Source organism: Pinus tabuliformis, chromosome 1_2, assembly GCF_031772625.1.
Source record: "Pinus tabuliformis cultivar Carrire ecotype Pingquan chromosome 1_2, CPIR1, whole genome shotgun sequence".
NCBI lineage: Eukaryota > Viridiplantae > Streptophyta > Pinopsida > Pinales > Pinaceae > Pinus > Pinus tabuliformis.
The window spans coordinates 270,434,421-270,459,783 of NC_142298.1; the positions used below are offsets into that span (position 1 = coordinate 270,434,421).

Here is a 25,363-nt window from a genome sequence, read left to right on the forward strand (position 1 = left end):
GACACCTCACATGTAACATGAGTTGTAATTGAGCTCTTGGCTATCGAAGCTCTATTGGGGTTTTGTACTGGGTTTTTTTCAGAATAATAGTCTTTGGGGTTGATGCTTTGTGCTGTTATTCTTCTACAACTGTGGTAATTTTTATTTGATTTATTTGTTTTTAATGCTACACTGGTGTTAATTAAATTGTTATTTCTATTTGCCATATTTTGGATCTATTGATGTACAATTATCTTGCATTGATAATTGGATTAGAGAAACACTCTAGATCTAGAAGCGCTAGTGGGTTTTCAGTTGAACCCCTAGTCATCTTTTCCATTGTGCTATCTAATCCCATCTTGATCTAACAACATCTTTGAAAGTGTGTAGAGATTTATTTCTAAAATCAGATCTTCAACATTTGGAGAAGTTTTTAGTTGAACCAACCAACTCTCAAGCATAGAAGTGGAAGAACCCTCATTGATCTCTCTCAAAGGCTTATCATAAGATATATTTTAAAGGGAGTTTCCTTGCCATAGCTTGTGAATATTATCATTAATTCTCTAGATCTATTTATTTATGCGCTCTAGTTGTGAGATGTAGCTATTTTAGAGCTAATTTCTTGCTACCCAAGAGCGGAGGTGTCCTTACACTCTTTGGGCTAGTGGATTTGTAAGTTTTTTTAATATATTCTAACCTCTTTGTATATAAATTATTTTTTCTTGTATATACTTGGATCTCCTTGTATATGCCTGTGCATGTGCAGATTGTTAATCTAGGTTGTCATTGATATCAATAGTTGATCGTCAATACGGCATTGGTCGGGATGGCAAATATTCTTGTGATGCCAGATGATGATGTCCATCGAGGAAGATGCCAAGTCACTCATGAAGAAGTGCCAAGTACCCAGTACCAATCATGTACCTTGATGATCTAGAAGCTCTTGATGACTTATGTGGACTACCTTGATGAATGACCACACTTGGTGAAGGACTAGATGATGTCCTTACCTTTGATGGTCTTGATGATGGTGTGAAGCCATAACCTTAGATGTTCTTACCTCGGATGATCTTGATAATGGAAGATTTTATGATGACATGGAAAAGTTAATGCTGCATATGATTAATGGCATATCACTATCTTGATGACATTATAAGACTATGATGAAGAAGCCTAACAAGAAGCCAAACCATGAAGAAGCCTAACTGCACTACCTTAAATTCTGCACTAATAAATGACTAGTCACATTAAAAATTATTTTTTTCACTACCTTAGAGACGAAGTTTCATTATGACACCTACACCATCTTTTAGAGCACAAATTTTCCTTTCCAACAAGCTATTACTTGGCCCAAAACTCCAAGCAGTTTGGGATAAATTGAATTTTAAAGTTAAGAAAATCATTGCTTTTGGTGAGCCGACTTGTGTAGGCTCATACTCCTTGCCTCAAGAGACACGTCTATTCAGAACCTTGGGCATAATAGCCTGTTAATATAGGCTCAGACCTGCTCAAAATATACATATTTTAAGCGAAGATATATAGAGATAGAACGAAGACTTGTTCACATCTTGTTAAAAGATTAGGGAATTAAGGAATAGTGATAGCGTGAAGAGGACAAGCATTTGCTGGTACAATCTCCGCAGTTCCATAGGCTTAGGTTATGAGGACATATCTCAGATTACTAAATTGTGTCTTGGTGGAGCTGTTGCAGTGACGGTTAAGGAGTTGTGCTACTTTGGACCTATGCGGGGTACTCAACAAACTTCGTTGACTATGCCTCTGTTCTCGGACTTGCTATGATAAATTTCCTTTTGGAGCTCAGATTTCACCTTACCTTAGTCACTTGTGTAGACCTGTATATCCATTACAATGACAGTCATCACCTTGGTAGCTTGGACTTTAGTTTTGTGGAAGATTAGTGAGCAGTGATCAGGACAACTCGATCTTCACCTCAGCTCGGACCTTCAAAAACAATTAGGAGCTTGTTGTCGCGTAGATTGTTTAGGCAGCTCGACGACGCTCAAATCAGGGGCTGTCACCCTGATCCCGATCCCTCCGTTTAAGCCGTCTCCCTAAAGCAGGCTAAGGGGGGTAGACCTTATGGGAAAAAGAAAGACCAACTGGGAACTAGCTGGCTTGGGAGACACAGCAGGGGGAAACAAGCACTTGATCAATGTTAGAATTTGATTAGATCTTTAAATGCTTAAGACCAGTGCCTTGTGGAGTTAATGAAAACCAAGTAATTAATTAGCGCTGCTGCTTATGAAGTAATTTAATGATTGCTTGAAAATATTTACGAAATATCAAACATGTCACGAGCATTATATAATCCAACCAATGATTAATTTCACCATATGCAAAATATTCAATAGATGTGCAATGCCTTAGCAATTAAACTTCAAAAGATCAAAATTCATTACTGAACCATGAAATTCAAATGCTAACCCGCTCATAAAATGATTCATCACTTTCAGATAGCTAATCTTTAAATAAATATTTAAGCACATTTAACTATAGAGAAGTGGAACATAAATACCACAAAAGACACCAAAATGAATTTTCAAATTTTAGTTAATTTTTAAATTATTTTTTTCATATATTTTTATAAAATTCTAAGTTTAAAATCAAAATAAAACAAAACTAAAATCTAAATAAAATTAAAATCTAATCTAAACTAAGACCCTAAAAAAAATAAAAAGGAACTTTTTAAAAACCTTTTATGATTTCTTCTTTCTCCTTTTTTTTTTTGGATTTTCTAAATCATTTAATTCTAGAAACAAATAAAAACAAAACCTAAGGATTAACTTTTTATGCTTTTTTAGGAATTTTAAATTGTTAATTTTTTTTAAAATGAAAATAAATCTAAAATCTAAATGAAACAAATAATTGAAAATCTTTATGAAACCTAAACCTAAAGAAATCAAAGGTAAAAATCAAATCTAAATCCTAAATCAAATAAAACCTCAAATCAAATCAAAACCTAGCCTATATATATATATATATACACACACACAAATAAAGTGAGATCTAAAACTAAAATTTATAAAAAAAAAGAAGTCTAATTAAAAAAAAGAACTAACTTAATCAAAATATAAAACCTAGACCAAATCATATCAAATACATTACAAAAGAAATACGAACTATTAAGCTAACCCTGACTTAAATCATATTGGAAAAAATAAAAAGAGAGAAATGACGTAAACCAAAACCCACAAGCTAAAATAAAAAAACGAGTTTGCTGCTGTTTGCAGGTACGCGAATGAGAAGAGAAAACTCGCCGGCAGCGTGGAGAGGAGACCGCAGCGAGGGAGGGGAGACTGCACGCAGGGGAGGCCGAGGGAGTTGGAGCGGATTTTGAGTGACTGCATGGGATGGAGAAAGGTAAGGAGAGCTCGATGGCAGGAAGAGAAGGCAGAGCAGAGGTATGGTGGCAGCGGACAAAAAAAATCGTGGATTTCTGGCAGTGTGGAGAGGAAATGAAATACGCAAGTGGCTCGAAGGGCAATGATGGCTGCGTGGAGGAGTCAGAAGCTTGAATGGAAGCTGCGATGAAGGTTTGTTAGCGTGAGGGCTGAGGGATCGAGTGATTTGTTGAGCAGTATGGTAGCGTGGAGTTGGAATACTGATTGGCAGAAGGTGAAGGATGAATTGACAGCGAGGCAGAGGTATAGATGTGCGGATTATGAGGGTCGAGGGGAAAAAATCGTAGGTTTGGCAGCGTAGATGGATGGGTATGCAGGTGAGGGACAGCAAGAGGGCATCTCGACAATGGAGTGATGGGAAGAAGCTTGTGTAGAGTGTGCGTAGACAACGAGGACAGATGCAAGGAAATGAACGTGGGTGAGTGTGCTTGTTGCGGATAATATGAAGAAAGGAAAACGTTGGTTGGACGCAGAGAAAAGGTGACTGCGTGGTGGCAAGACAATGTTTGAAGGGGGAGTGCAGGTGTATGGCAGCGTGAGGAGAAAAATGTGAGAGGAGCTGATAGATAGGGAATTGAGCAGTGTGTGAAAGGCTGGGAAAGCCACAGGAGCTGAGCAGCGTTTGGAGATGTCTGCGCGGAGGTTTTGCAACAATCCAACATGCTAAAAAAATTTCGAATTTTTTTTCCTGCAACAAAAATAAACCCCGAGCAGTAGAACTGTACACCTGCAAAAAAATGGTTTTGAAGCAAATATTCCTGCTAGAGCTGATCCTGAGGCCAGATCTTACCCTCCAGGGCCTAGATCTGGCTTCAAGATTGAATCTCACCTTCAAATCTGCAACCTGCAATGAAAAAAATAAGCACCCAGAAAAATATATGCAGTAATGAAACTAAAAACCCTAAAAGCCAGCTAAATAATTACAATATTCACAATTTAAAAGCTCTAAATAGCCAGATTTGTCAGTATGCTACAAAAATATTTTTTAAAGATTTTGAATATGATGACGTGCTTCAAAAAACCCTTCATGCATTCACCAAAAAATTTCAAATGATAAGCCCGGGATCAAAACTGGCAGGGTTCTTCAGGAAATGCAATTCGGGAGTTGGCTGGTTCAGCTGAGAACTTCCCCGAACGCCCGGTAATCTAAAAAAGGGATTTCCTGCACAAATTAATTCAACCATTAACAAAGAGGGAGAAAACAATACTAAAATCCAGACCTAATGGAGATACCTGCCATCATGTTCGGAAATTTAACTACCATTCAAACCCTAGCGACTAAACAAGATATCTGTGTTTAAATCACTCTTCATCAAGCTATCATCAATGGTTGAAAATAAATTTATGCAGAAAAATAACATCTTACAACACTTCCAGAAGAGTAACACCAGCAAGATTTCAACCCCAAAGTCTTTCTTTATTGCACATGAAAAATGACTACAAGAGAGCTTTTTTTAGCACACGACTCTAAGATCGAATGATCTCAAATGACTCCTGACACCCTATTTAAAGGAAAATTTTCCAACGGCTAGTTCGAGTGGTCCATGTCAAAGTGATCTCGACCATCGATGAGGATCAAAATCTCTTATAATCTCATCCGTCGAAATTTTAAATGCATTTTAATATATTAAAAAATTAAAATTTTGCATTTATTTCCTCAAAACTTTGACTTATTATTATTTTATTTGATTTTTTATTTATTATTATTTTATTATTATTTCTATATTTTTTATATTTTATATTTTTTTATTTAAAGGGACCTTCAAACTTAGCCTTTTGGAAAATCACCTAGGACCTAGGACTTATGAGGGGATAAAACATTTCCTAACTCTCAAGACACTTTACATCATGATTTTTACAATTTTACATCTCAAAGGGAAAAACCCATTTGAAATAGACCCTCATAGACCACCCAGTTCTGTGACACAAACATAATCTAGCAGGTCAAGCAATTTGTAATAACCTAACCAAATAGTTAGGATTATTTCCAAATTACTTTTACATAGACTAGACTTAGCACACTAGGATTCCCCTAAGATTCTAATGACAAAATCCATTCCGACTTTGGGGTTAGGCTGAAGGAAAACTCTGCCGACCATGGGTCGTTGAGACAAAAAACCTTCCGGAACGTAAATTATCACTAGAAGATTAGGTTTACCTAGGCAAATACATACATGACAAAATCTGCTAAGGTTATTTACAATTTACACATGCAGACTGGGTTTACAACATAACATGATCGAGCTGATGATGACAGTCGAATGTCACGAACACGTCGATCAAGTGCTATCCCTTTTGCGAGAAAAGGGGGTGTACTGCTATGGGTAGTTGACACGTAGTGGTCAACAGAGCTCAGATCTGTGATTATAGCTCACAATTGCACAAAATTGTTGGAAGAGCTTGGATTACTGCCTTAAGCTCAAACTCGTGGAAGAGGTATATATATATAGAACTCAGACCTCAGCTCGGACTTAGTCAAGATTTGTAGCACAGTGCTTGGATTTATGGGTGAACTGTGATCACAAACAACTTGGATAGAATAGTGACACTTGAATTTGTAATCAATACCTCGGACTTGTTACACTGCCTAAAGCTCAGATTTGTTGGAGGACAGATCTCAGTGACAATTAAGCTCAAATCACATACCTTATTCATTAATTCGGACCTGAGGTATCATATTCGGACTTGTAGCAGCATATCAAAATTTGAAACAGTAAATTGGTGTAGCATGGTGCCAGAATATTATTGTTGAAGTTTTGGTGCAATAAGAACATTGGTGAAGCTATGGTGCAAAATTCTTGGTGCAGTGTTGAACTCTTAGTGCAAGAACATTGGTGCAGAATTGATGAAGAAGTGTGGGGTAGAATAGATGGTGCAGTATGGTGTATAAATCCTTGTGTAGAAGTATTAGAACAGTTTGAATAATGGTCTGGTGCAGTGTGGTGCAAGGACATTTGTAAAGAAGAATTATCACAATCTAGTGTTGAAGTCTTGGTGTAGCAGTGGTCCAGTAGTCTTGAGATAATCTGGTGTTGAAATATTGGTGCAGTGCAAAAGAGCTCGTGCAAACTTTGGTGCAGACCTTTGGAGGTAACTTGAAGAAATCATTGGGACTGACCTTGGAACAGATTTGAAGAAGGTGCAGAACTATTATTAGAGCTGGTGCAGAACTTGGTGCAGTTCATTGAAGACACATTGAAGTGTTGTATTGAAGATCATAATGCAATGTTGATGTCATGATGAGGTAACTTGAAGAGATTGATTGGGTATTATGAAGAACAATGGTGACACTTTTTGTATGACAAGGTTGTCATTGATGATGTGATTTGACGACTAAGTGAAGGATAACTGAAGATTGACAGGGCTCGGTGAAGAAGACTTTGGGAGCCGTGAAGAACAACCAAACATATCTTGACAAAGCAAAGCTAAAGGATTGGTGCCCTTGGAGTTGTTGCTCCTAAACTCAAGGTTGGTGCCTTGGATAAGATAGGGTCGAAGCCCTAGAGGTCGAAGCCTCACTAAAGTCCAAGTAGGTGCTTGGCACATCCCAGGTTGGAGCCTGGGTGTTTTCATCAAGGGTTGGAGCCCTACCAATATTGTACTTGATTCATTATAAAGATTATATTAATAAAAACATTTATTTCTATTGCTCATTTTGTGTTCTAAATATAAGTGATCTAACTGGTAAAAATAACAATTGAAAAGAAATACTGATTCACCCCTCTCCCAACATTTCCAACACAAATTAGAAAAGAAGAGGGTTTTGCTTGAATATTTGTTTTGAAATTTTTTTTGCAGGTGGATCCTTGAAGATTGAAGGAGATAATAATTTTTTTTTGAAGCCTAAAAGCTACCTTTGATTGTGGATTGAACCCCCTCCTCTCTCCAAGCTTTCGCAGATCCTAGACGACTAGGGTTTGAGGATAATTCCAAGCTCGATTTTGAAGAGAGCCATCACTTGAGGCTTGGAAGATCAAGATTGACTTTTTTGGGGAAGCTGTCCAAGTTTTTTTGAGGCCTTTGTCTCTTGGCCGCAAGCATAAGAGAAGATTTCTCCTCCTCTTGTGCGAAATCCCTCTTTGCACGTCAAAGGCTCAAGTGAAATCTTTTGAAGAGAAAGTGAAATTTTTGGAGGATTATCAAATTCCTTTGGAGGAATTTATTTCCATTGTAATTTCATCATAAATTTTGTAAATAACTTTCTCCTAATTTTCTTAGCTGTTTGGGGAAGGGTATTAGCACATTAAGGCCTTTTTTTGTAAACCCTTCTCTAGATCTAAACCCTCTTTTCTGTCTAAGAGGGTTTCAATTGTAATTATAGTAAAAGAAAATTTTCCTTGAGGGAGCTTGGGGTTTCTTCCCTTTGGTATTCCACCTCCTCATTTGGAAGGAGGACCTCTTTGATGGTGGTGACTAACTTGTTAGCTTAGATTAGTTTTCTTGATCTTTTTTATCATCTAGTTGCATTAGCATTGCTAGATCTAATCTCATTTTGCAAGCAGTTTAAATCACTCATCATTCACCTGATCTAACTTGCTTTTATTTTCATTGAATAATTCATTAGTTGTTAGATTTAATTGGCATCTCCATTGAAGTAGCTTTATTTTCTTGATCTCATTGTCATTTGTAATTGATCTAATTTGCTTTCTCTTCATTGAGAAAGTTTTCTTGCTTCATTGATGATTTATACTAAATGCATTATTAATCAATTAATTTGATCATATAAGTGAAATGGTATTATGCTATTGATATATTTTAAGGCATTTCACATTTGAGGCATTTTGTTCTAATTGTCAAATCCTAATCTCACTTAGAGCACTTGTGTTAACATTGCATCTAATGTACATCTCTAAACTTTACCTCCAAGCATATACTTGGTTGAAACTTGATAAATATTTAGGACAACCTTCCCTAACTATCATTCAATCTCCCTAAATTTGAGTTTGGAACAAAGGTTAAAACATGTGACCTCGCATTTCTCTTGTGACCGAGTCCCTTGTCGGAACGAAGACACCATGGGTTGTATTGAAGTCCTAAGGGGGTATTGTTAATGAGGCCTTAGCCTTCTTGCAACCTCCTCATTGCTGACCAAGTTGAAGGAATTGAGGGGAACTCAAACCTTAGATAGGCATTTAATAAAATTTACCAAAAACACTTTATTTCACACACTCACATTGCTTCATCTTGCATACAATTGATTATTGTACAAATTGGGTTGTGAGCTTTCCATTTACTTGCAAGCATAACATTACATATTCTTGTACTTGTCTATTTCCTTTTCATATGCTCATGTTAATTCTCCTTTTAATTTTATGTCATAATTGAGCATCTTTCATTTAAGTACAAGTTTTACTTCTCTTGCAAGTTCTATTCCATCTTGTGGCTCATATCTCAAATTGATATTTAATCTATTGTGGTATTTTTCACTAACGCTTGTTTTGCAACTTGATATTCTTGTAACTTGAAAATCATATCTTATTTGCAAGTATTGTGATTTTGCTTTAGAGCATTATTTCTTGCAAGTTATATTTAAAGGCACCGGTCTCCTATAATTTGTCTTGCAAGATATCTTGTTGAATTAATTTGAATCTATATCGTTGACATTTATATGCTCATGAACATTTATACTTGCTAAATCAATCTCTATTTTATCTTCAAGTTATATTGAATAGTGATTGCCTTACTAGCCGTCTCCTAGGACTTGTTATCTCTAACAAGTTTTCCTCTAGATATCTTCTTTAGGGACTACCTCTTAGCTTAGCTAGGAGAGAGCTTAAACGGAGAGAGTTGGCATCAGGTGACAGCCCCTTCTTTGAACTTTTCGCCTCTAATGTCACACCTAGTGGGATTAAGGACTTTTCCCACATTAATCCAGTATTGAAATTATGACACAAAATAGAAGGATGCCTTATCATCATCATAATTATAAAAGTCCTCATAATATTCCACAAACTAACCAAAGAAGAAATCAATATGAGAAACTATGTGAAGATTCTATGATTTCAAAAAGAAGTTCAGGTGTGGAATATTATCATATTCCAAGTCAAAGAAGTTGTAGCCACATTTTTGGCCTGACCCTTTCATAATATGACAAGTCTGCTCAACGTTTCATAATTCATATCGTCTCATGTTGTCAACCATCACAGCTTCAGGACCAAAGAATCATGAGATGGCGTTACAATCTAGAACAAAGACAACTTTTCCATAAAATGCTTGGAGGAGAAAGCATCTTGAAGGGACAGGCAATGTTTATTGTTACTGTTATTATTTATTTGATGTTTATATATATATAAACATCAAAGAAATAATAACAATAACAATAAGTAATAAATGAAGGAACACATCCTAATGAAGAGGCATGACCTAACCAATGGATATGACCCATCAACCATATCAGTCAACCATTACAAGTATACCGTCACATGGCATTTTATCATATATCATCTATGTCATAATCATTTATCAATTACTAGATACCGGTTGTATGTGCACTGTGGATTTTAACCTGTTGCCCTTTTTTCCATTAGATACTCAGTAAATGAACTTTGTTCATTTCACATCATCCTCTTTACCTTCATTATTTTTTCTTGTGGGTCAAGCAGTGGTTTGGAATGTGAATACTCTTCGTAATCTGCTTTGTCAACATGCTTGCTTCTGTTCTGTCCCCCAGCTGGTGAAACTTAGGGTTCAAACCAATGATATGCATGTAAATTAATGCAAGCTTTGAATTTGGGATGTGCACGGTCATATGCATGTCTGAACAGTATTTTGAATTCTTAGCAAGTATAGGGATGCCCATGCACATGCATACAATTCTTTATATTATATGACCTTCGTTAGTACATGCTTCTTTATAGACATTGCTTGAATATAGTCACCGCACCAAAAAAGTGAATGTGTGTGCGATTGTAAAGAAACCATCTCTAGTAACTGATCGCTTGCAAAGTGGTGGAGTTTCCCTGATCGCTGACCACTTGTAATGAATTTAAAGTTGTTATATTACAAGAATATCTTGATGCATGAATTTTTTCTGATCCAGCAACACTGCTCTAAGAAAGCTATAATGTTAACTGGAATTTTCTACTGTTGACACTCAATGCCTGTAAATGTTTCATGGGCAGAGACAATTGCACGCATCAAGGAGAGGACTAAGCTAGCCTTGCAAAACCCAAAGGTGATGTCATGTAAGAAGTGCAAGTTGTATCTGGAACTCGAAGAGCACTTTTTTACAAGATATTTCCCAATGCATGCAGAGAACTTTGTTAGTGTTATTGTCAACCCTTTTTTGCATTCCTTTTGAATTTCTACCTGATTTTGCAGATTAGACAGAAGCTATCACTAGTGCGACGATCAGAGAGGTAAGTGCCTATACTTTCTTTTATTATAGGTGTTTGCTTATTCTGTCCTGTTCCTCTCTCCAATAATTATAAGTGGCGTTGAGGCTAGTCCCTTTTCTAATTTCTGTTATGTTCCCATTTGGGATAGTACTTTTGAAAGAAATCCAGGATTGCAATAATGTAAAAATCATAAAACTGATTTTATGATAACTAAGAAATTTAAAGTTTCACAAAGCCTTGACTTTAACTCACATATATCTAACACAACCAAAATAAATACCATCATTTGATATCACATCTCAAAACCAATGTGTTTGACACATTAATCACATATATTGGTAGGATCTTTTCATAAGTTTTTATCCTAGTAACAAAAAATAAAAAATGGAGAAATTAGACAAGAATAATAACCTTTTCCAATATAAACAATGTGTCATGGTACAAATATGACATCCATTCATAATACTAAACCACCTTACTGGTGGACAAGAAAATTGTTTCTATTTGAGATACATTATATTATTTCTATATAATATTATTGTCAAGGTTGGAAAATTGAAAATACTGTTTTTTGCTATTCTTGCCACTACTTTCCTAGGAGTTGTACTTGAATTCCCACATTATATTTATACTGGTTGCACTCTTCAATGCCATTGATCTACTCTTTTGGTCATTCGTTGGACATTAATAAAATTATCTTATCTTACCTAATCAGGGGCAACAAAATCCCCCTTGAACAGCGGCAAGAAAGTCTCTACCATAGGATATTTCTGAATTCTTGTATACGATTCCTTCTATTAGATATTTTCTTGTGAATTTATGCAAAGAAATTCTAGGGTTGGTATTGCATCATGTTATAGTACAAAAGTTCCTTGGGTGCTTGTTTGTATAAATGCATGGAAAATGTTTTAATGTTTTTGTAGCCATTATTTATGGACTCGAATTTGAATCTGTAGCATAGCAGCTTGGGTCTTTGACCCACTATGCAACTCTATCACTTTAAGAAAGGTGATGTGGTGGGCCCTGTTGTCGCTCAGATTGTATAAACACTGCGACAAATTGACTACGACTCAGGTCGAGGGTTGTCACTCTGATCCCCGACCTCTTCGTTCTAGCTGTTTCCCATCAGCAGGCTAGGGGAAGTAGTCCCTATGGAAATGTGAAGATAAAGGACAAGTTGGCAACCGATGAGTCTACGAGACCTGATTGAGTGGCCTAGCTACTTGGTTAATTTAAGCAAGATTTAAGGATTAGATTAAATTCAAATTTGAGACCAGTGCCTTATGGAGTCATTTTCTCGCTTATTATTAATTAGGGACCAAGTAACCGGATGGACAATCATTGCTTAGATGCCTCACTAAACTATATGCTATGCAAATCTTAAGACCTAGGTCTGATGCAATAATATTGGTTACTTTTAGTTATATGCCTATTGTTAAAATTGGCAACTAGGGCCAAACTCCATGTGGGTCACCTCATTTATGGCAGCTGATATTTTTCCTAGATTCCTCTTGTCGAGAGGTGTAGGATTGTTCTAAATATCATCCGATTCCGACAAGTATTTATGGAGATATGAATTTATTTGTATTTACTTGACAAATTGTCAAGGTCGGCCAACAGTTAAATGTGTGGCACACATGCCCAGTGAATCATATAAATACAAGAGAGGTTGATTCATTTTCTCATCATCTCATCTCACTCATTCTTCTCTCTCTCTCGTTAGCTTTGGGTTATACAAGGAGCAACTCACGTGGGAAGAAGGAGAACGCATTAGGGCAAGGACGCTGAAAGGAGGATGCAAAAGCAGCTGAAGGTATATTTGACCTGCGTTGACCAAGCGTTGACTCATCAAGGGTGGGTTTTGGTGTGGCTGCCTCCCCTAGGCAGGCCACAAATTTTGGCACAAAAATTGAGGCAATCCGTCCACTGGTTTGACCAACGTTGACTACCCTAGTTTTGGGCAGCAGGTTTACTTCAGTCAACAATAGTTTGACTGTGTTTTTGGGGTTGTTCAAGGGCTATTTCTTCAGGGTGTTCGAGGGCTACTTGACCGGAAATTGACCATGCATATTGGAGGTAAATTCCAACTTGTTTGACCAAGTTTGACTTTGCTGATGTAGGGTTTGCTGCCGCTGATATAAAATTACAGAATTCTGATTTTGTACTATTTCTCTCTGCTGAACTATTGAAGATAAAAGAAGATTTGATTAAAGGGTTTCCCCGCATTGGGGTTTGTCCCTGGCTAGCCGCCACATCTTGTGTCTCTTGTCTTGGCTTGTTTTCTGTTGATCGTTTAATGTTCTATCTGCACTTTACTTAATGTATATGTGATTACTAATCTGTGGCTAATAAGAAGAAAAGAAGTAAACTGCTCTAAGCATAGAATATACCATAATTTAACACCTATTCTAAGTAGGACCTTTCTCTTAACTGCTTTGGAACTAGTCTTTAGAGTAGGTTGTGGGATGGAAGCCAACGGGGAGCAAACAAAGGCTTGATTAACGATACCTCCCCCTGTGTTCCAACCACCTGATGCCTCCGACGCTGCAGAGACTGTGGCTCTGATGACTGCAAGGTCACCCTGTTAACCACTAGAAATATGTTGAATCCCTCAAGCTAAATTGTGATATTCCCACTTAGCATTTTGCTAAGTGAAATATAAATTTTGATCATTTTTGTTATATTGCATAGTTGCACTTAGGAAATGTGGGTTTAGAGGTCCCACACATGATTTTTGGCTTAGACTAGCACACCTTAACATTAGAGCTGGAGGAAATATTGCGGCCTTAGTGGAGTGTGGGGGCCTCCTCATGATAATTTCGGCCCACATGAGGAGTACGCTTTCATTGGAGCAAATTTCGTGTGGGAAGTTCGAGTTGTGGGCCCACATGGGCATTTTGGAGGCATCTTGACAAAAGGAGGAAGAGACACTCAATTGGTCATTCATTCATCATTTGCAAAATTGTCTTTTGACAAGAGCACGCTTGAGCTAAAGCCAAGTTTGCAAGCTGTTTAGGATATGAGTGTCTTTGAGCGGAGATCTCAACCCTTGCTTCGGTGGACTTCGAGTGCCAGCCCAAGGAGGGAGTTCTACCTTTGTCATTTCATACCAGCAGCAGGAGGTCTGATTTCAAGGAGAGAGTCAACTACAACAGCGCAAGGATTGCGTAGTTCATGGTGGAGGCACTCTGGGAAGTGGAGCGAGGTGTGGTTGAGGTTGAAACTTGGAGAGAAGGTTGGGGAAGTATTTTGGTGAGGATTGCAGTTATTTTGGAGGCCATTTGTAGCAGGATCTATAGGTGGGTTGAATCACCCAGCAGTTGAGCCATTGAGGGGAAATAGAGCCGAATTTCCGAAGTCAATCATTGGCCAAATGCTTCGTGGGTTATTTTCGGTATTTAGTAGAGAGGCCGAGATTAATTTCCCAGAATTTTCTGAGCACCGGACGGGCCCTAGCAACAGTTCTATTTAGCCAACAACGCATTTCTGGGCCTCTTCAGCGTAGAGCTAGAGCAACACAACAACAGATTGGAGAGGGGTGACTTATCTATCATTTGGGGCTTTGCTAGCTTGCCTTGAGCAAGCTTAGGTGCATTCCTTCCAACACCATATTGTACACTCTTTATTTATTAATAAAAGAGCTCAACAACACAGTTTTTGGTGCAATTCATGGTCTGATTGTGTGTTCACTATTTTATGGATTTTGGTCTATGTTTGCTTTGTATATTTGTTGTAAATCTTCCCTAGGGATATTACAGTGGTATCAGAGCTCAAAGACTTGGCACAGCCCGTGGGAGAAACGTAGTCTATGACATCAGAGGACAGACAAAACGTGACATACCGATGGCAAAGTTATAGGAGCAGAGAGAGGTAGTTGCAAATTACCCCTAACCTTGTGACACCGAGCCTGAGGTTGTAGAAACAAACATGGGGGACAATGAGGGAGACAAAAGGAGTGAGGAAAAGGAGTTTGCCCATCTTTTGTTGAAGGCAGTGCAAGACTTGTCCAAGAATATTGAAGGAATGGGCCAGTGGAATGGCAACGACAATAAGGGTAAGGGAGTCCAAGGGGATTTCCAATTTGGAGAAGGATCTGGCACTTCACAGCACCACGCATCCCTTAATCCCAACATGCCACTTATTCCAAACACACCCCCTAGGTCTACCATTCCCATATTCCTAACATCTGGAGCTGGTGGGCAACCAGAGCAGGAGGATGCGCCTTATGGGGACTATTTCTTGGAGTATCAATCCCATGGACCTGATTTTGGGAAGGCCATTACTTTCAAGGATTTATGCCAGTTTAAGAGCAAAAATAGGCCCAAGAGATAGAGTGGATGAGGCTAATGTAAGGGACAGACTTGCAGCGCATTGTGGGCAGGCTATTTCTCCCAACTTTCGATGGCTCTTCCAAGAGCTCGACTAAGGCGTGGGTTGAGAAGCTGGTTGTCTATTTCCAACTGAATCAGATGATAGAGGGAGAGGCAATCAAGATTTCCACATTGCATCTGGAGGGGGAAGCCCATGACTGGTGGTTCCATGGGCTGAGCACGTTGGTGTTGATCTCTGGTAGCACCTGATGTGCTCTAAGTCTCAAATTTTGTAGGGAGGCTTAGACACATGCATTCTCCAATACCCAGAAATCATTTTGGGAAATTCCACCCGGAGACAATTTTATTAAAATAATTAATTATCTTTAATGGGGCCCTAATTCTAAACTTAGGAAATTAAAATAATTAATGGGTATTAATCTAAACTGTGGGCATAACTTCTAGAAGAAGACAAGGATCAAGCCAAAATGATCTAAGCCATTGATTAGAAGTTAATCTAGGTCGTTGTTTGTCCAACATAAAGATATAAGAAGAGGCTTGAGGGGCACTTGGAGGACACACAGAGGGGAGATCAGAAGTTCGATTTTCTGAAGCAGAGCAGCGGCCGAGAGATTTTCGATAGTGATCTTTTGTAGTTAGGGGCAGGGATAGTATCCGAAGGGAAATCTTTCCTGGTCGGAGAATACTCAACAGAGAAGAGAGAGAGATCCAACAGAGGCAACGCAGAGCCAAAGAGGCTGATGCAGAGCCATGCATAGGCAGTGTAGGGTGACGTAGAAAAGTGTTGAGGGAGTTTGAAATTTGCCGGAGGGTTCGATTTCTATAGCTGGAAGCCGGGGTGTGAGATCGGGAGAGCAGAAATCAGAATCTCAGAAGCAAATCGATCAGCCGGGAAGAGTGACACATGTCCCAGACAATGTGACGCTGGGTTGATGCAGACACTGTGCAGAGGCAGCCAGGGGCTGTTCATTCAAGGGCTGGATCAGGTAGGACTTCTAGTGATAGTGTGAGGTAATCTCACAAATCTTTTTGTCAGTGATATTCTCTGTAACTGGATTACAGAGAAGACATCCAGAGATTGTATTTAGAAATTACTACTGCATAATAATAAAAGCCTCAGAGTTGCTGCACCGATTTTTCCGCATTGGGTTTTTCTACGGACATTTGTAAAAAAAACTGTGTATATCGTCCGAATTGGATCCTAAAGAACTCTAAGTTTTCATAACTCTGTAAAATTCATGTCAAAGTTTCAAAGACTTACAAAGGTCGAGCTTATCAGAAATATCCTTGAATAGTTGTAATTGTGAGCAGCGTCGAGCAACGAGGACCCTTGGTCAAGCGCGCAGACCGTTGGCCCATGGTAATGCGTGCTTGCCACGAAATAGAAAAATAGGAAGCCTTTTTGAGAAACGGGGAAGGTTTCTAATATGCGATTAGCGACAAGTCACTAATCGCATATCGCCGGGCAAACCCCTCAGAGAAGAAAAAGCCTCGAGCAATCCAGACCTGAAAAGTAAAAAATCGTACGGAATTCGCCAATTCCGTCAGAGGCGGGTCCCACACGAAAACCGACAGAATATCGGAAGGGCTTCGAGCTGTAAGCGGTTTCAACCGAGTCCCGCTCGATGCCACACACTAGGTGCCACACGTCCGACGGAAGAGAGAGAAAACTGTTCACTTCGGACAGGTAAACATCATGGAACTTACCCGCCCGATATGGACGGAGACCGTAGGATCTGGAGGCTCCAGATCGACCGCGAACATGCAATCCGACAGATGACAAGATTCAACAGGGTAAACAGGCCGAGTTGTATAAAGTTTGAAGTCCGGCATGAATGATGAGTTGGCAGAGGAATCATGTTCGCGGGCAATCTGGGAGTAAATGAAAATAATGACCGTTCAAACATTTCCAAGATAACTGGCACTCAGTTCGTTATAAAACAGGTGGCCACCTCCCTGTGAAGCGTTACATAGTGATGCGTCATAGTGATGATGACGCAGAACAGAGGAATTCAAACAGATAGAGGCAGAAGAACCAGAATGCCAGGAAGCAGAAATGAACAGTTAGAAAGCAGATTGGCTTTAAAGCCATGAATTGAGAGAAACAAAAAAAAGAGGCAGTAAGAAGGAGAGTTAGTCAAGGCAGAAATCCAAGAGCAGAGAACAGAGCCGAGCTGACCTGAAGGCAACATCGAGCCAGACAAAGCCAGAGAGAGTCAGTGTCTATGTACTCCAGAGAAGGCTTGAGAGGTTCAAGCAAACTCCTCTGTATATAGCCTGTCATGTATGAGTCTCAGATTGAGCTCATACTACTTTGACCAATAGAGGTTGAGTTTCAGTAAGGAGAGTCTGTGTACTCCAGAGACTTGGGGGATCCAAGTCCAGTCCTACTGAATTATATTTGTTGAGTGAGACTCAAATTGAGTTCATTGTTGTAAAACTCTGCTTTGAAAACATAATAGAGAGGCCACCACTGAAGGTTGGACCAGGAGACGTAGCCCAGGAGCATTGGGTGAACTCTTTATTAAACTTGTTGTGTTTTCCTATTATGTTTTCCCTAATTGCTTCAGTGTCTGCATTTCGCAATCTTATCGATCCGTTGCATAACGTAACATAGGCACATCCATGCACATGAGTTTGTAATACCTTTAATTCTTTGTCTTGAATAAATTCCAGATCAAGTGGTATCAGAGCATTTGGTTACTAAGGTTAGACAAGCTTGTGCTGGATTTTGTTGTTGAACGCTAACTAGATCAAAGCTTAAACTAGGAGAAGGAGAGTTGGTTGAATTAACCCTGAAATTGGAAGAGTCTATCCTAAGAGGAAAATGTCAAAAGAAAGTCCCTTGGAATCAGACCCTCAGTTCATGGATAGTTTCATGACCATGAGAGCCATGGTAGAGGAAATGTATAGAGAATTTAAGAAAGGTAGAGAGGAAGATTCATCAAAATCCAAACAAGATAAAGGAGTAGAAGAATATCTCCTCCATGACCACTCTAAAGGAAAAGGGAAAGAAGAAAAACTTCCCACACCTCCTAGTAGCCCTGAAAGCAAAAAAGAAGACGTCTTTGATTAAATTAGATGTTAAATTTGATTTACCAATATATGGTGGAGAGTTGAATGCAGAGACGCTGGGTAATTGGATTAGACAGATTGATGTTTATTGCAGAGTGCAAGCATCGATTCAGATAGCAGTAAGATTCAACTAGCCAGCGTACACCTTGGAGGCACTGCCTTGGTATGGTGGGAAGGCAGGACACAAGCTGACATGAAGAAGCATGGTAAAATTCTTTCTGTCTGGAGTGAATTTGTTTCTGCAATTAAAAAGAAATTCTATCCTCTAGCTTATATGCAGTAACTTGTTGGCAAACTCTTCGACAATTAAAAGGGAAAAGTGTACAAAGTTACACCCATGAATTTAGGAAAAGAGCTTTGATTCTAGGAATTCCTTTAGACTCACTTGAAACTTTGCTGAAGTATATAGGTGGTCTACACAGCGACTTAAGGCACACTATTCTCATGTTTAATCCCACTAGCATAGATGAGGTATCTGTTCAAGCTACATATCTAGAGGCTAGAGGCAAGAATGTGAACCAAGAAGTTGGGGGATCATCAAAGCCCACTGCAAGCAAGAATAAGGAGAAAAGAAAGTAGAAATGGAAAGAGAGGAAGACAAATATTATACAAAAGACCAAATCTTCATGCACTCACTATAAGGAGGGGTATGATGATGAACACTGTTGGATTCTGCATCCGGAGTTGAAACCTAAAAAGTACGATGGCAAGAAGAACAAGACTGGTGCAACTATTCAAAAAGATTTGGGGTCAGATTCAGGAGATGAAACAACAATTGCAGCCACAGGCATAAAAGGTAAAATTTTTGAAGCATCTACTAGTAATTTTGCACAATCTACTGATAATGAAGAAAATGAGAGGAAAAGACATGAACTTTTTCATATTCGAGTTGTTTCCAAGCATCAAAAGATTGATACTTTGTTTGATAGTGGCTCACAAGTAAATTTAATTTCTGAAGCAATTGTAAAGAAGTTGGGATTACTAACCACACCTCACAAAAAGCCATATCCATTAGGTTGGTTATGTGATAAAGCACAACTACAAGTGACTAGACAATGTAAACTTAGGTTTTCTTTGGGTCAGCATTTGTAGATGAGGTTGAGTTAGATATTGTTCCCTTGGATATATGTGGAATTGTTTTAGGAAGTCCTTATTTGTATGATAGGAAAGCTATTTTATGTAGAGCTGAGAACAAGTATCAACTCGTTAAAGATGGAATCGAATATATTGTAAGAGCTCATAAACTCAAGAATAATTATACTCTCATAAACTCAGGGCAGATGAAAAGAATTGTAAATTCATGCAAACAATTTTTACTGATGGTTGTAAAGGAAAAGAAACCTGATAAAACCAATGTATTTGAGGGCTATAAAGCTAAACAACAAGTTGATTTAGCAAAAGTTGTTTCAGAATATGATATACTATTCCAAGAACCTAAAGGTTTGCCACCCAAAAGGAAATAGTACATGATATTAATTTGCAACGAGATGCTCCATTGCCTAACATTGGAATGTACAGGTTGTCTTCTTTAGAGAATGTAGAAATCAAGAAGCAGGTACAGGAGCTGCTCGAGAAAGGATTCATAAGACCTAGCACATCGCCTTGTGGGTCTCCAATTGTCTTGGTGAGAAAGAAGGATGGCTCATGGAGAATGTGCATTGATTATCGAGCACTGAATAAGATAACGATAAAAAATTGTTATCCTCTTCCTCGCATAGATGATCTACTAGATCAGTTGAAAGAAGCTATTTATTTTTCCAAGTTGGACTTGCATAGTGGCTATCATCAGGTCAGAGTTGCAGAGCAAGATGCATAGAAGACTGTTTTCAAAACAAAGCAGGGATTGTATGAGTGGTTGGTTATGCTTTTTGGCCTAACTAATGCTCTTGCTACTTTCATGAGAATAATGAATGACGTACTCAGACCTTTTATTGATGATTTTGTCATTGTATATTTATATGACATTCTTATATTCAGTAAAACATGGGAAGAACATTTGCAGCATGTCAAGCAAACTCTAGATGTTTTGAAAAAAGAGAATCTTTATGTTAAGCTCTCAAAATGTGAATTTGGCAAAACATCTTTGAATTATTTGGGTCATATTGTAGGGGGTGGTGAATTGAAGATAGATCCCTCTAAGGTTGCAGTCATTGTAAACTGGCCTAAACCCAAATTTGCTACAGAAGTTAGAAGCTTCTTAGGAGTAGCAGAGTATTGAAGAAAGTTTATCTCTAACTTTTCCTTGATTGCAGCTCCCTTACATGCCTTAACAGGATTGAACAAGGTGTTTTAGTGGGGAGGCAAACAACAGAAAGTCTTCGACACTTTAAAAGAAACGATTAGTACAACACCAGTACTAGCACTGCCCAATCTTCAAAGACCATTTGAGATTGAAACAGATGCTAGTGACTATGCCATGGGAGCAGTGTTGATGCAACATGGTAAACCCATATGTTATCATTTTGAGACATTTAATTCTGCAGTAGTTAATTATCCCACATATGATAAAGAATTGTATGCATTAGTACAAAGTGTGAAAAAGTGGAAACATTACCTAATGGGCAAAGAAACAGTTATACATACTGATCATCAACCACTTCAATATTTGCGCTCACAAACTAAGTTGCAGCAATCAAGACACTATAGGTGGATGGGTTTTCTACAACAGTTTCATTTAGTCATCAAATATAAAAAGGGCATACACAATAAAGTTGCAGATATGTTGTCCAGACCAATCATAAATGCATCCACTATACTTAAGCATACTTCAATATTGCATGAGAGCTATACATTGAACAATATGCTCAAGATATAGATTTTAAAGATGTATATGCAACTTTAAGTCATGGCACACAAGTAGAAGAATTGGATTATCATGTTAAGGACCAACTCTTGTATCATTTGGGAAAGTTATGCATTCCTCAGACATAAAGAGTAAAGATAATTCGAGAAGCACACACTTCTCTAATATTAGGTCACTTTGGCGTAAGTAAAACAATTCCACAGCTGCAAAGATTTTGTTATTGGCCAAAATGAATGAGACCGTTTCTAGATATGTAAGAGGGTGTACCATGTGTGCTAAAAGCAAGCCTAGCAACAGAAAACTAGGCTCGTACACTCCATTACTAGTTCCTTCTCATCCTTGAGAAAGTGTTTCCATGGACTTTGTTGGGGGACTGCCTAAGTCTAGAAAAGGACATGACTATTTATATGTTGTTGTGGATAGGTTCAGTAAAATGTGTATTTTAATGCCTTGTAACAAATAGATTACAGCTGAACAAACTGCAAAGTTGTTCTTTCAGCATGTATGGATTCATTTTGGATTACCCACTTCCATTATATCTGATCGAGATACCTGATTTATTGGGAAATTTTGGTCAAGTTTGTGGGAATTGATGGACACCAGACTGAAGAATAGCATAGATTTTCATCCGCAAACAGATGGTCAAACAGAAGTGGTCAGTAGGACAGTGATCCAATTGCTCAGAGGCTATTGTAGCAATCATCCCAAGCTTTGGAATGAACATTTATGTTATGTGCAGCATGCTTACAACCGAGCTAAACATTCTTGTACACAGAGATCTCCTTTTGAGACCTGTTTTGGTTTCACACCAAGGTCTTCCTTGGATTTTGTCTTTGGTAAAGACATAGCGGTTGATGGACACAATGATGTGGACAAGGCAACCAAGTTCATCGAGCAAATCCAAGAGATTCACCAAGCAGTACAAGAACAGCTAGAAAAGAGCCAAGCCAAGTACAAGGCAAGGCATGATAAGCATCAGACTGAGCATAGTTTCCATGTTGGTGATCAAGTCTGGCTGTATATTAGCAAAGATAGAATGCAAGGTGAAGGTAAGAAGTTGAAGCCAATAAGGTATGGACCTTTCAAGATACTTGAGAAAATTGGTGAGAATGCTTTTCGCCTTGATTTACCAGCTTACATGCACATCTACTCAGTTGTTAATGCAGACAGCTTGAGACTATTTGAACCTTCATTGATTGAAGATCCCAAAGAGCAGAGTCAATTGCCTTCTATTGATGATCTGTTACATGAATATCTTAATGAGTTGAAGGAAGATACAGTTCTGGATAGGAAGGTGAGAACTACACGCAGGGGGGATGTTGAGTACCTGAGGATTGGACTCAAAGGTTCAAAGCCAAGCAGTGCGAAATGGATAGATATTGGGCAAGCGAGGAATTTGTACCCTCACTTGATTGATGCTTAAAAACCAACTTTTGGTGGTCCAAAATATTTTCAGTGGGAAGGCCGTGATCCAAATTGGATCCTAAAGAACTCTCTAAGTTTTCATAACTCTATAAAATTCATGTCAAAGTTTCAAAGACTTACAAAGGTCGAGCTTATTAGAAATATCCTCGACAGTTGTAATTGTGAGTAGCGCCGAGCAACGAGAACCCTCGGTCAAGCGCGCAGACTGTTGGCCCATGGTAACACGCGCTGTGACGAAACAACAAAACGGGAAGCCTTTTTGAGAAATGGGAAGGTTTCTGATATGCGATTAGCGACAAGTCACTAATTGCATATCGTCGGGCAAACCCCTCAGAGAAGAAAAAGCCCCGAGCGACCCGGACTCGAAAAGTAAAAAACCATATGGAATTTGCCGATTCTATCAGAGGCGGGTCCCACACGAAAACCGGTAGGATATCGGAAGGGCTTCGAGTGTTAAGCAGTTTCAACCGAGTCCCGCCCGATGCCACACACTAGGTGCCACCCGTCCGGCGGAAGAGAGAGAAAACCGCTCACATCGGATGGGTAAATGTCATGGAACTTACCCGCCCAATATGGACGGAGACCGTAGGATCTAGAGGCTCCAGATCGACGGCGGACATGCAATCCGATGGATGACCGGATTCAATGGGGTAAACAAGCCAAGTTGTATAAAGTTTGAAGTCCGGCATGAATGATGAGTTGGCAGAGGAATCATGTTCGCGGGAAATCTGGGAGTAAACGGAAATAACGACTGTTCAAACATTTCCAAGAGAACTGACACCCAGTTCGTTATAAAATAGGTGGCCACCTCCCTGTGAAGCGTTAATTGATGATGACGCAGAACAGAGGAATTCAAACGGACAGAGGCAGAAGAACTAGAATGCCGGGAAGTGGAAATGAACAGTCAGAAAGCAGATTGGCTTTAAAGCCACAAACTGACAGAAACAAAAAAAAGAGGCAGCAAGAAGGAGAGTTAGTCAAGGCAGAAAGCCAAGAGTAGAGAACAGAGCCGAGTTGACCTGAAGGCAACATCGAGCCAGACAGAGCCAGAGAGAGTTAGAGAGTCTGTGTACTCCAGAGAAGGCTTTAGACGTTCAAGCAAACTCCTTTGTATATAGCCTGTCATGTATGAGTCTAAGATTGAGTTCATACTACTGTGACCAATAGAGGTCGAGTTTTAGTAAGGAGAGTTTGTGTACTCCAGAGACTTGGGGGAATCCAAGTCCAGTCCTACTGAATTATATCTGTTGAGTGAGACTCAAATTGAGCTCACTGTTGTAAAACTCTGCTTTAATAGAGAGGCCACCATTGAAGGCTGGACCAGGAGACATAGCCCAGGAGCATTGGGTGAACTCCTTATTAAACTTGTTGTGTTTACATGTTTGCCTGTTTTTTTTCTTCTAACTGCTTCAGTGTCTATGTATTTCACAATCTTATCGATTCGTTGCATAAAGTAACATAGGCACATCCATGCACATGAGTCTGTAATACCTTTTAATTCTTTGTCTTAGATAAATTCCAGATCAGTATATGTGTTGTATTTCTTTCTTGTTCAGTTTCTTGTTTCCACTTATAATTTAAATGGTGTAGACTGTGGTGTATTATTTCGATATTTACTGCAGTGTTGAGAAGTACAAAGCGAGGTTCGTGGCGAGGGGTTTTCCTAGAAGGAGGGAGTCGATTATGAGGAGAGATTTTCTCCTATCGCCAGATATGCATCTATTAGGGCATGTCATATTTATTGCTTTAGAGGTGAAGTGGAAGATACATCATATGGAGGTGAAGATTTCCTTCCTGATTGCGGTGATTGAGGAAGAGGTGTATATTGAGTAGCCTCAAGGCTTTGAGGTGCATGGGAGAGAGTCTCATGTATGTAGGTTGAAGAAGGCCCTTTATGGGATGAAGTAGGCCTAGCGTGTATGGTATGCCAGGATTGATGGATATCTTCTTGGTTTGGGCTTCACCAAGAGTGAAGTGTGTAACTCACCAAAAGTGGGTGCCCCTAGGAGAATTTTTCTCCTAATCATCTTTTTCCAGCCGACATGTGGTAGCCGCTAACACCACCTTGTAGCTGATGTGATAAGCCATTTCATCTTCGCCACCTACATCAACGATATGTTTCCTCGCCCATTTGTCAGGAGCACATGTTAGAAGGTGGGAAATTCAATCCAAAAGGTATATTATTCATTGTGCAATTAGGTGCTTATGGTTATTTTTCATTTGGGAATTTGGCATGGATTGTTGGGTGACTTTGAAAAAGGAGGGGTTTTGGCCGTGGTTTTGTTCCCTCACCTTAAATGGGGGTTTAATCTTCCATCCTAGTCCAATGGGACCTCCCCTAATGGCCCATGGCTTTAGGAAGGGCACTACTTGGGAAACCTTGATTGAAATAGTGTGGTCATGTTTTCCCACTCCATACTTATCACTTCTCTTCGTACATTATGAGTCCTATACTCCACCTCCCGTCCTGGGGTCCGCATGACGATGTTTTGAAAATTGGATAGCTTCAGTCAAAATTTCAGTGGCAAACTATAAAGGAAAATTCATATTTTTGTGTTTGACAAGTCAACCTCAAAGTTGTTTAAGTCAACCCCACCAAAGGAAATGACCTCTCCTAGACCAAATATAAATAGCCTATCTTTAGAGGTCATTTGGAGCATCATTTATTCATCACATCTCAAACTATTTAGTCTAAAATTGTAGGAGACATTCCACACATGCGAAGAGGAGAGAGAGAATTCTGACCTGCATTGACTTTTCTGTTTTGGGTTGCTTTGACTTGTGTTGCCCTAGGCACTTTGACTCTGATTTGACTGAACTCTTTTTTGTGGTTGGGGGCCGAGCATTCAAGGAGATTTTGACTTTTTGTTGACCGATTGGGAACTTTGAGTGGCGTTGACCACTCGCTGGGACTAAGGTTTGACCATAGGTCAATCCTTTGTTTTGACCGAATCTTTAATTTGTGAAAGGCCGAATCTTTGACTGGAATCT

General features: G+C 39.0%; 1 protein-coding gene across 1 annotated transcript in view; it reads left to right on the top strand.

Moving 5' to 3' along the window:
• LOC149205388 (uncharacterized) overlaps window positions 1-25,363 on the top strand; it is a 132,936-nt gene that overhangs the window by 26,871 nt on the left and 80,702 nt on the right. The window contains exons 3-4 of the mRNA XM_089397392.1: window positions 10,523-10,575; window positions 10,722-10,759. Coding sequence (XP_089253518.1) covers window positions 10,523-10,575; window positions 10,722-10,759 — 91 coding nt within the window. The remainder of the gene's footprint in view (window positions 1-10,522; window positions 10,576-10,721; window positions 10,760-25,363) is intronic.